Here is a 12,867-nt window from a genome sequence, read left to right on the forward strand (position 1 = left end):
AGTCACGTATTTGGAACTAGAAGTGAGGACGCTTCGGAAATTTCGTAGACTTAATAAGTGACTCTAAAATAGTCATTTCCCCAAATTTCATAACTGTGGCATTAAAATTACTAAAATTACGATTTTAGAGATAGAGAACGGCAATTTTAAAGTTTGTTTCAAAAATGAAAATTTCTAAAATTTGTGTCTCTTGCTCTAAAATTTTGAAATTTCGGAGACTGAATAAGTGACTCCAAAAGCGTAATTTCCCCAAATTTTATAGCTGTAGCGCAAAAATTACTAAAATTACGATTTTTTAGAGATGGAGATCGTCAATTTTTAGGTTATTTCAAAAATAAAAATTTCTAAAATTTCTATCTCTTGCTCTAAAATTTTGAAATTTTAAGGACTTAATAAGTGATATTAAAGTAGTAATTTCCCGAAATTTTATAGCTGTAGCACTAAAATTACCAAAATTAGGATTTTTAGAGATGGAGATCGTCAATTTTTAGGTTGTTTCAAAAATAAAAATTTCTAAAATTTGTGTCTCTTGCTCTAAAATTTTGAAATTTCGGAGACTGAATAAGTGACACTAAAATAGTAATTTCCCTAAATTTCGTAGGTGTAACACTAAAATGACAAAAATTACGATTTTTAGAATTGGAGATCGGCAAGTTTTAGGTTGTTTCAAAAATAAAACTTTCTAAAATTAGCGTCTCTTGCTCTAGAATTTTGAAATTTTGTAGACTTAATAAGTGACAATAAAATAGTAATTTCCCCAAATTTCATAGTTGTAGCATTAAAATTACCAAAATTACGATTTTTAGAGTTAGAGATCATCAATTTTTGGTTTGCCTTAAAAATGAAAATTTCTAAAATTGGTGTCTTTTGCTCTAAAATTTTGAAACTTTGTAGACTTATTAGTGACACTAAAATAGTAACTTCCACAAATTTAATAGCTGTAGCACTAAAATTACCAAAATTACGATTTTTAGATTTGAAGATCGGCAATTTTTGGATTGTTTCAAAAATAAAAATTTCTAAAATTTGTGCCTCTTGCTGTAGAATTCTGAAACTTCGTAGAATTAATAACTGACACTAAAATAGTAACTTCCCCAAATTTCATAGCTGTAGCGCAAAAATTACTAAAATTATGATTTTTTAGAGATGGAGATCGACAATTTTTGGGTTGTTTCAAAAATAAAAATTTCTAAAATTGGTGTCTTTTGCTCTAAAATTTTGAAACTTTGTAGACTTAATAAGTGACTCTAAAATCGTAATTTCCCCAAATTTTATAGCTGTAACACTAAAATTACTAAAATTATGATTTTTTAGAGATGGAGATCGACAATTTTTGGGTTGTTTCAAAAATAAAAATTTCTAAAATTGGTGTCTTTTGCTCTAAAATTTTGAAACTTTGTAGACTTAATAAGTGACTCTAAAATCGTAATTTCCCCAAATTTTATAGCTGTAACACTAAAATTACTAAAATTATGATTTTTTAGAGATGGAGATCGACAATTTTTGGGTTGTTTCAAAAATAAAAATTTCTAAAATTGGTGTCTTTTGCTCTAAAATTTTGAAACTTTGTAGACTTAATTAGTGACACTAAAATAGTAACTTCCACAAATTTAATAGCTGTAGCACTAAAATTACCAAAATTACGATTTTTAGAATTGAAGATCGGCAATTTTTGGATTGTTTCAAAAATAAAATTTTTTAAAATTTGTGCCTCTTGCTGTAGAATTTCGAAACTTCGTAGACTTAATAACTGACACTAAAGTAGTAACTTCCCCAAATTTCATAGTTGTGGCACTTAAACTACCAAAATTACGATTCATAATAATAATAATAAATGACGACTTTCCAGAAGCTCGAGTTACAAAGTAAATCCAATTAAAATATACAGTGTGTTGCAACGATTTGTCCTCAGCGGGCCTAATGTCCGAAGAATCGGAAATATCGATGCTCGATTAAGAGATGTGATTTTTGCCATTATTTTTCTCGTGTGATGGGGACCGTGTCAACGTCGATCACACAACTTCGGAATTCCAAACCGTCCCAATGAACAGATTAAACCTGAGTCACGTTCTTGAAACTAGAAGTGAGGACGGTTCGGAATTTTGCGAAAACTGCCGCCTGAATTTGCAAATCTCTAATGTTTGTGTTGAGCAGTGACTGAAATTGACAAGTTCCTCGAAACTCGGCCGGTGTGGCGGTTATTTGAGGGCTCATTTTACCCAGAATTTCGCGCGGATTGCACATTCCACATTTATTAACTGAGAATTGACTTACCCCTTAATCCTGATCCAGAAGGTGTGTCGCCAGGCACCACTCTGCAACTAACAAAAACGAATTATGGTAATGAATCTGATAATGAATGCCGACTTTTCAGAAGGTCGAAATATAAAATAAATCTAAATAAAAATAAACGCGAGTTCTGCGACACCCTTGTACAACGATTTGTGAACAAAATTGTAAAAAAGCACATTGTTTGAAAATCCCCGATCAACAATAGCGCGAAAAAAACGATGGCGAAAATTTCTAAAATCTGTGTCTCTTGCTCAAAAATGTTGAAATTTCGTAGGCTTAATAAGTGACACTAAACTAGTAATTTCCCCAAATTTCGAAGCTGTAGCACTAAAATTACCAAAATTCCAATTTTTCGAGAGAGATCGGCAATTTTTGGTTTGTCTTAAAAATGAAAATTTCTAAAACCTGTGTTTCTTGCAGTAAAATTTTGAAATTTAATAGACTTAATAAGTAATACTAAAATAGTAATTTCCCCAAATTTCAAAGCTGTGGCATTGAAATTACCAAAATTCCAATTTTTCGACAGTTTTTCTCGCGATTCCGGAAGTCAAAAAACTATTTTCGGTCCATTTCTCTTTTATTTTTGAAACAAACTTACGTTTATTTGGACTCAATTTACGCAGAATTGCACGCAGATTCCAAATTCGTCAAACCGTCATAATTTTTCTGCCACTCGACCGAAACTGGCGAAATTTTCAGTTTCCCTTTATCTTCCAAACAGAATCCCCTCAAGAGCAGAAATAGGCGAACTTGAAGCTCAATATGGGGAAAACAGGTCAACTGAAGCAAACTGCAATATACAGCTTGTTAGTTCGAGTTTCATTTTTGTACTTGATTAGTTAAGGCGCACTTCTTGGCCGGCGAAAATAAAAAATTCGTTGCGTTTTCGCGGCGCTGCCATTCCATTTGTTCTTTTCTCCTTAAGCGCATCCCTTCATAACTCATCAGCATAATGCTTTGGGGCAACAAAAGGTAGAAATAAATCTGACTATTCAATGGCCAACCCGCATTAAACCGATGACCCTCCATCCTGCATCAGGTATGCGATTTCCCGTTCGCCAATCTCCGACTGTCCTTTCCAATAATCCCGCAAATTCGAAGCATCGTTTATGATTTACCTTCGTGACATTTCAGTATCGTACATTCTAATTTAGTGTTGAAGTGTAACGCGAGAACGAGCTCTCGGCGCATATCGAACACCTGCTGGCCGCCGAAAGCAACAGTTTGCCGATAGAATTTAATTCTCAGATTATACTTTCCAGTTTTGAGCGTTCACCATCAATTTTTTTCAATTTAAGCTCAACAGTTTCCCCGTATTGTTATTAAACTCGCGTTTCGTCCGCCGAGATTTATAAGAAAAATTCAAGCGTGGCTCGGCGGAAAGTCGTTATGCTTGTACAGGGTAATTAAGCTGAAACATTCAAAGAGCCTTTATTACACTTGTGCTGGACTCCCGCTTCCAGGTGTATTGATTTCGAACCTCCTGGATACGCTCTTGACGACTATGTAGGGCGCCCCCTCTTTCAATGCCCTTTTTAAACTCTGCCACGGTGGAAAAAAGATGAATACGGTTTAGGGGTCGCGCGGCGATAAGGGAAGAATTACAAGGTGATTCCCAGCAATTTACATGAACAAGACTGTAAAAAAGCACATAGTTTCAAAATTCAAAATCTGATAAGATAACAACAATAGCGCGAGAAAAACGATGGCGAAAACCACATTTTTCTATCTGTCATAGTTCCGGAGTTAAAGCATTGATTTCTAAAATCGGTGTCTCTTGCTTTAAAATTTTACAATTTGATTTCCTTAATAAGTAACTTTAAAATAGTAATTTCCCTAAATTTCATATCTGTAGCACTAAAATTACCAAAATTACGATTAATAATAATAATAATAATAATGAATGACGACTTTCCAGAAGCTCAAGTTACAAAATAAATCCAAATAAAAATCGGCATCGCTTTCCGATTCCGGAAGTCAAAAAACTATTTCCGGTCGATTTCTCTTTTATTTTTGGAGCAAACTTGCGTTATTAAAGCTCAATTCACGCAGAATTGCACACAGATTCCAAATTCGTCAAAACGTTATAATTTTATGCCACGTCGACCGAAACTGGCGAAATTTTCGGAAAAACAAGTGTGATTGCCTGTTTTAAAATTGAAGAGCCAATATCACTCCGAGATGGCCGCGTTCACAATTCCACAAAAGAAAATATAGTTTAGATGTTGATTTGACAGTAATTTGAAAGCCGAGCTGCTTTTAACGTATGAGTTTTATATAATGTGATGGAATATTTTTCTGCGCTGTTTCTCATCGATTAACTTCAGTGTCCTTTGCTTAAAACCACGTGGTCCCCATCTGGTGCATTATGGAACACAACACATTGATCCATTTCGAAAGCAGCTTATCCCAAAGTGAGAATTAATGACGGAACAAAAGGGTTGCAGCTCAAAGTTTCGCTTTTTTAAACCGAAATACAATTCAAAATATAAATTCAATACACGCAGGTTTAAGTTTCATGTTTATTAATGAAAAAATAATTAAAATCTTCCATTAAGTTTCGGTTTAATTCTCCGGCCTAATAATCAATTACATCCATAATAAACAGATAAAATATGCAAAGCAATCAATCAGTGTCGCAACTTGGGTTAATCAATACTGTAATCCCTTTAAATTACATTTTTCTGGGGATTTGTCGGACCAAATGTGCGTCGAACACATTACAATTTTATAATTACTCCGATGGAAATTTTTCGATGAAATCGCAATTATTTACCGCCGCGGAGATTTTTGCAGATTTTAGACAAAACGAGGGATCAAGTTTAAAACGCCACGGAACTCCAACATACATGTTTAATAAAGAGACTTTTTCTTTTTCGGAGCACTGAATAGAAAACATGATTAATTTCAAACTTCGTTCTCTTTTTTAAACATTTTATTATCAAGATAATTTCGGGCAGTTTTCATGTGTTTAAAACTCCCTGAATAAAAGGTAGACGCTAAATTAATTTATTTTTATTCTGGCTGACGGCGCTTTGAATAATTTTAACAATCTAAGCGCTCTTTCATCATATTAAAACTGGGATATGAAACGACACTGGAAATTTCATTCGGTGCAATCTCGAAGATTTACGTGTAACTCTCCTGTCCGACGAACAAATTTTGGCTAATTTTTGAAAATCAAGCTAATTTGATGAAAAAATCCAAAACTGGGCGAATTTTTCCCGTCCGATAACAAACATATGAGTTATGGACAATGAAAGTTTCAGAAATTCGAAAATTCATGAGTAAAAGTATGTCAAAATTTTGGGGTCGATATCTCGCTTATTGTTGGGAGTAAACTTAAGTTATTTACATCAGTGTACGCAGAATTCTAAGCAGATTCCAAATCTGGGATTTAAATTCAGATCCGACAACAAATAACTGAGTTATGGCCGATCAAAGTTTCGGAAAGTTGATTTTCATTTTTCCTCATTTTTCGCAATTTTTAAAGTTAAATAATCTCGGAAACTATTTGAGATATTGAGATACGGATTGCGTCATTTTTTTTCTCGGCTTATTTTACATCAGAAAATGTTCTCTAAAGCTCAAAAATCGATAGTCGATTTTTCGCGAAAAAAAATTCCGACTTTTTTTATTTTTGACCAAAGCTTGTAAACTATTTGTCCGATCGACCTCAAATTTGGCCACTAGATAGATTTTGAGCTCCTCTTTCAAGTGATATAGTATATTTTAAAGCTATTAAATATCGTTTTAAAACATTGATTGACATTGAAAAACATCAGAATTTTTGAATTTTGTTCAACAAATGACTGAGTTATGTCCGTTTGAATTTTTGGGTTGTCGCCAGAAGGCCAAATTTTTGAAGGTTCAAAACAATTCCTGCTCAATATCTCGGAAACTACGACAGATCGAAAGAAACGGTTTTCGCCATCGTTTTTCTCGCATATTTTAACCAAGAATTCATTTTTAGATTTTCCGAAAGTCGAAAATATGAATTTTTTGATAAAATGCGCAACTGAGGTCGACATCTCGCTTATTTTTGAAGAAAAAAAATGCGTTTTTTTTTACTCAGTTTACGCAGAATTTCCCGCATATTCCAAACCCGGGCTCAAAACCACGATGCGGCAACAAATAACCGAGTTATGGGCATTGAAAATTTCGCTTGCTCTTTCAAATGATGTAAAACTCCTTGAATAAAAGCTTGATTCTAAATAGATTTATTTTGATTTTCTCCGTGGGCGCTTTGAATAATTTCAACAATCTAAGCGGTTCTTCCATCGTATTAAAACGACACTAACATTGCAGTTTCTAATGAAATTCGTTGCAATCCGAAATCCTCTCCTGTCCGCCACGCAAGTTTTGTCAAATTTTTTAATCTACGACATTGTTTTCGTTGCTTTAGCCAAGCCCATAAATCAACTTAATGTTTCTCGGATCCCGTGGGAATGATTTTCGCTACTCTTTGAACTTTTACTGCAATTGTTTTTGAAGAAATTTCCCAAGTTTTAATGCGATTTTTAGACATTAGCGACTCTGGAAATGAAAATCCTTGGAACTGCTGAAATCTATTTGTCTCAAACGCGAAATACAGGGCCGTCTCTGCGAATTGAAGAACGCAGTTGTGCGATTAGTCACTTTGTAATAAAGCCGTAAATTTAATGAAATCGCATTAATGCGTATAAATAGCGGAGATTACGGCGATGAGTTATTTTATTTAATTTTGGCGCGCAAGCTTGGAGAAATTACAAATTACAAATGTAGGTCATAAATAAAGTGCAAAAAAAAGGAAGAATTCAAATGGTGGAAGTAATAACAAGTATACAATGAAATATCGCCGACAATCAACAAAAGTGGCTGGAGCTTTTAAGGTAATGTCCGCGACAGTGCGCACAGCTCCAACTTACCTGAATCGATCAACGAAATGATCAATTAACTGTGTAAACGGGGGAAAAATTCATGGCGAGTAACAGGTGCGTCGTTCTACCACATGAAAACATCTCACACGTGGGTAATAACGGAAGGAATAATGATGTGCTAAATGGAAACTGCCTAGCCTTGATAAACAGTTTACTTTCCAGAGAAACGGTCCCCGGGGCGTTTTTAGTTCGTTTGTTAGCGACCTCTAATTGTATTTGTTTTGCTGGAAGTGCTCATCTAAGTACACCCGTCTTAGCTTATCAGACAAAAGCGATTCTCTCTGCAATTAACCCATTCACGCCCGCTACCAGAATATTTTTTTCATCAATCAGGGTTAGTTTAAATACCTGAGTGATCCTACATAAAAATTGTGAAAAAAAAGATAGTCTTCTATTTTTTCTAAGCTCTCCTATACAGGTGTCCCAGAACTCGCGCTCCAGAGAGATGGTAAATTTCAAAACAAAAATTGTCTAAGTTTAATAGTATTCGAGAACGGATAAAAAATTAAGAAACAATCCCGAAAGCTTATTCGAGAAATGAAGTAAAAGGTCATCCCAATTGCCTAGGCAACGAGAGTGTAATGTTCATCTGACCAATAGGTGATGGTTTATGTCCATAGTAACCGATTTTCAAATTCTGTTCAGCTTCGGGATTGGTTTTTGTTTGACACCTCTGAAATGACGTCGTCTTTTGTTTTTTACCACTTTTTACGAGTTTTTGTAGGAATAATCGATTTAATAGGACTGTGACAAAAATGCATCAGATTTAATTTTAAATTTTTATTGCCTACGAGCCACAAATGCGATTTTTTTTGGTACTTTCGACGTCATGCAAGTAAGCAAATAGTTGTGCTTCTCGTGAACAGTCAGTGCCATTATTTAATAATTATTACATAAAAATGCCCTTAATTTTTTGAGTTAAAAAATTTTAGTTTCAAAATTTTGGTTCAGAATTGTTGCCTCCATAAGCCCTTTCTCTGTGGGGCACGAGTTCTGGGACACCTGTATATAGGACAGCATAATTTACGACTTATAAAAAAAAATCTTATAGAAAAAATAATCGGCCCACCCTCGAATATGGGGAAATAATCGCAGAATTAATTGAAGTTTTTTTTGATAAAATCAAATAAAAAATAAAAAATGGCAAACTTCGAGAAAATAACGTTTGTGCGCCTCCGTCACTTTTCATGAGATTTGTGATACTCATTTGCGGCAAAAAAATCACCTTTTGAATGTCTAGGCAATCAAACGTGACATTTCGAATAGTTGGTTTTATTTTGCAAGTTGGCATCGCTGCATAAATGTCAATTGTGTCAATTTGTGTGCCGATTTGGAGGCATATGACCTTTGAAAATAATAAAGGTAGATTAATTAAGTAGAGATTCCACAAAAATTTGCTGAAACACCCAACCTATTTCCCAGCTGATGAAATTCCCCTAAATGAGGGAATGACGTTTCAAATTCAAACCAAAAGTCAAGATAAATAACTATTAATAATTGTCGGCGCACAAAATTTCGTGTTTGACACGGCTAGAAAAGGTTTTGGAAATGCTCGCCCTCCAGGCTCGGATTTCAATACTTTCCTTGCATTTCCAAAAGACCATTTTCTAGCCTAGTGAAACAAATAACTATTTTTTCTCAAAAAAAGGAAAATTTTGTTGATTTTATCATCTTATTTTTTTTAATGTTTTCTAAAAAGTGCATTTCAAAACAAAAATTTTGAAAAAAAAACATCTCAATAAGTTAATTTATGAAAAAGTTATAGCAATTTGACATTTTTTGGAAAAGTTTATAACTTCTTTTGGGTTGTGATGAAAATTTTTCAGCCAAATCAAAAAAGGTCGAAGTCAAAAGAAATTGGGTATGGAATGCCCCATATTCAGTTTAACATTTTACAGCAAAAAAATTGATAAAAGCGAGGTTTTTCAATTTTTTTTTTCCTAAAAACTGAATCAACCATTTGCTTGGAAAAAATGTTAATGGAAAGTCAAAAGACAGTAGTTTATGGTAATTGTTATTTACAGTTGCGCGTGGTAACTTACATTTTACAGCGCGAAATCAGTTTGAAGCACGACGGCGTAGCCGGAGTGCTTTAATGATTGAGCGCTGTAAAATGGTTAACGCACAAGAGTTGATTTAAACTTTTTGGCCGAAAAATTTTAATCTAAATAATTGGGTTTTTCAAAATTCATGAGAACTGTCACATCTGACATTTGTAAATTTCATCATCTGCCAATTCTGTCAATTTTGTAGTTGGTGCACAAAAAGTACACAAGATGGCGCTGTATAAAAATACGTTTTAATATGACTTTAAAAATAGAAATATTGTCTTAATTCAGATGATAATTTAGGTAGATTCCACTTTAGTGATCCCCTATCTTCATTATGGTAAAGTGATTTTAATTTATAAACACATCTGAAGAGCAGACGATTTGGGCAATTTTTACCGCACGGCGTGTGTAAACGTCCAGGGCGCTTGTAAATATAATGTTTCCGAAGATGTCAATTAAATGTTAATTTGACGTTTACAATTCATAAGGCCAAAAAAATTAAAACATACAGAAAAAACAATTCTAAAGTGCTTTAAAAAAATTGTAAACTGGCTGTCCTATATAGGACACTAGGCGCTCAGTGCTTCAAAAGCGAAATCAGCTTCTTAAGTTATTGGTTTGTTATGTAACGTCGTCCGGTCGACGTAATTTTTCTCCAGATTGTTTGGAGATCCACAATAGAAATAAAACCAAGTGACAGTTTGCGGTCGTATTCATCACCTGTTTGAGACCACGCCCTTAAAGGGTGAGCTTTGTAGTTTTGACACGGGTCGGAGAAAATGGGGCCCTTGGAATATTACATTTATGCATTGCGTTTGTCACAACGAGGACGCCAGTCAATCTAGAATTAAATTGTACACTTTACGTAATATATGATGTACTCACAATGAAAAATGTAACTGCAAACTCCTTTGTTTTCATTGTGTTTGCTCTAAATCCCGAAAAACAAACCGGCAGGAGGGCGGAAACCCAACACGTGTTCCTTCGCCGCGGATTCATCACCCCAATGACACTTATTACGAAATTATCAACAGTTTGATTGTGAACCGAAACAGAAATCTGAGCTAGAAAATAAAAATCTGCGAGCACGTATAATCAATCAATGTCAACGGCGAATTCCCATTTCTTGCCCTCAGATATCCGCAAACTGAAAGTTGCTGGATGTCGGTGGTGGCCTCCTTTCATTCCACCCTCGTACCGGTAAGTAATTCATTGTGGTTGTGGCACTAATGATTTTTCTCTGCCGCTTTGCATATTAATACAACTGTTGAGGACGCACAAAAATAAGATTGATGTCGTGACCCACTTGCTAAATCAACAAATTGATATGTAATTGGGAGGATTCCCTCCAAATCCCGTAATTCCTCCACTCCCGTTTTTATTTTCTATGGAGAATTAATAAGTTTTCGTTCTCAAAAGGAAACCTGCGATGAGTGAAACCTCGAAAAAAAACGCCTCGGGACAAAACTAAATTATTTAATTTCGCCGAGATAATTTTCTTCCCATAATGTATCAATTAGAACCGCTGATCAATAACGTTACTGCATCTGGGGTGGCGTTAAAATTAAATCAATTCCGCAGCACTTGTTGCACCACTCGGCCTTGTAGCAGCGGAGAACAAAATGTTTGATTACAGAGTACAAGATGCTCTCGGATTGGAATTCTGTCGAAATAAATGAGGTTTTTTTTACTTTAATATCGAATCGCTCGCAATGGCGAAGGCGAACACGTTAAATCAAAATTGTAAGGCGCATTTTTGGAAGTCCGGATTTAGGAAGCTCCGGTTGCATTAACGTTAAATTTTAAGCTCCTAAAGAGGAAATGAACCATTGAGTTAACGAGACGCTTGATTAAGAAGCTTAAATTTAAAAGAACGTTTCTTCAGACTCGCAGGATTTTTGAATTTCATTATAACAATTGATTTAGTTTCAGTTTTTGTCCTGCAGTTTCACTTTTTTCTGTTTTAACAACAAAATTGCCGCTAACTTGGAATTACGAGGCTTTAAAATCGACCAGTAAATAGTAATTTGGATCACAAGCCCAGAAAATGCTCTTTTGGAAGTCTGATTGAAAATAAAACGGCGAAAAATTAAAAATACTTTTCTCTGATCTAGTGACATTTGCTCTTTAAGTAATTGGGTCAATATCTTGTTTAATTTTGAAGCAAAATCAAGTTGTTCAACGCAGAGCCAAAAACTGTGCAAACTTTTAACGTGCGTCAACAAATAACCGAATTAGAGGCGTTTGAAATACGAGTATGTCAAATTTTTACGCTCGCTTATTTTTTGGAGTAAACTTGCGTTATTCAGCTCATTTTACGCAGAATTTTGCGCAGATTAAAACTCCAAGATTTAAATTTAAATCCGACAACACATAACATTTTTAAAGTTAAATATCTCGAAAACTATTAGAGATTACTCGGCTCATTTTACGTTCTCAAAAGCCCAAAATTCGATAGTCGATTTTTCGCAAAAAAAAATCCGACTCAAACAATGAAAACTTTTCAATTTTTTCATTTTTGGCCATAACTAGTAAACTATTTGTCCGATCGATTTTAAATTTGGCCAATAAATAAACGTCGTTTTTACCTTTAAAACAGTGATTGAAAATCACTCTAAAATGATGTTTTCAAAACAGTTTTTGGCCAATGCCTTGCTCATTTATAAAACAAACTCAACAAATTTGGGCTCATTTGGCCAGAATGTCACGCTGAATCCAAATCCGCAAAAAATTTTAATTTTCGTCAAAAAATAACTGAGTTATAGTCGTTGGAATTTTTGGATTGTCGCCAGAGGGCCAAATTTTTGAAGGTTCGAAAACGGTTTTGCTCGATATCTTCGGAATTAAAACGAATATAGAAAAACCGTTTTAAAATCGTTTTTCTCGCGATTTTTTAGCTAAAAAATCGTTCTTAGATTTTCCAAAAGTCAAAAGTTGGAGTTTTTCGCAAAAATTCATGACTTAAACTACGGCAAAGTTCTAAAATCAATATCTCGCTTATTTTTAGAATAAACTCAACTTATTTAGGCTCATTTCACGCAGAATCTCATGAGTAATCCAAAACTGTGTGAATTTTTAACGTGCGTCAACAAATAACCGAAGTAGAAGCGTTTAGAGTTTCGAATTGGCACCAGAGGACAAACATTTTGAAGCTCCGGACTATTTAATTCTCGATATCTCCGGAAATACAACAGATAGAAAGATGCGGTATTTACATTTGATTATCTCGAGATTTCCTTGCTTAAAATCCGCTCTCTAATTTAAAATTTAAAAATTAAAAAATGGTGGATGCGCCTAAACATGTCCGACTGAAATTTTATCCTCCCCAAAAAGTTTAAATAAATTAGACATCATAAAAAAAAGAAGAATTCAAGTAGTTTTCTCAGAGTAACTAACGTGCGTTCAAGTAAATTCAAGGCGCAGTTGGCTTAGGTGAAACTAAACCATTTGTAAAATTCAAATATCCCGCCTACGCCCGAGAAGTGTCAACAATCACCAATTTGTCATTCGCTTAGTTATTTCGTCGTTTTCAATTTTGACTGTTTTAAAGTTCCCAACTCTCAAGAGTCTCATCGTTTGACTCAAATGTGAGGTTAGTTGTCAAA

At 34.4% G+C, this 12,867-nt stretch overlaps 2 protein-coding genes across 2 annotated transcripts in view; one reads left to right on the plus strand and one right to left on the minus strand.

The window, feature by feature from the left end:
- LOC148166636 (uncharacterized) overlaps window positions 1-12,867 on the minus strand; it is a 94,674-nt gene that overhangs the window by 45,525 nt on the left and 36,282 nt on the right. Inside the window, exon 2 of the mRNA XM_088048923.1 lies at window positions 2,275-2,321. Coding sequence (XP_087905049.1) covers window positions 2,275-2,321 — 47 coding nt within the window. The remainder of the gene's footprint in view (window positions 1-2,274; window positions 2,322-12,867) is intronic.
- Window positions 1-12,867, plus strand: part of LOC148166642 (uncharacterized) — an 87,679-nt gene that overhangs the window by 33,699 nt on the left and 41,113 nt on the right. The window lies entirely within an intron of this gene.

Source organism: Gnatocerus cornutus, unplaced genomic scaffold, assembly GCF_029298725.1.
Source record: "Gnatocerus cornutus isolate USDA-ARS CGAHR unplaced genomic scaffold, icGnaCorn1.1 ctg00000023.1, whole genome shotgun sequence".
Classification (NCBI taxonomy): domain Eukaryota; kingdom Metazoa; phylum Arthropoda; class Insecta; order Coleoptera; family Tenebrionidae; genus Gnatocerus; species Gnatocerus cornutus.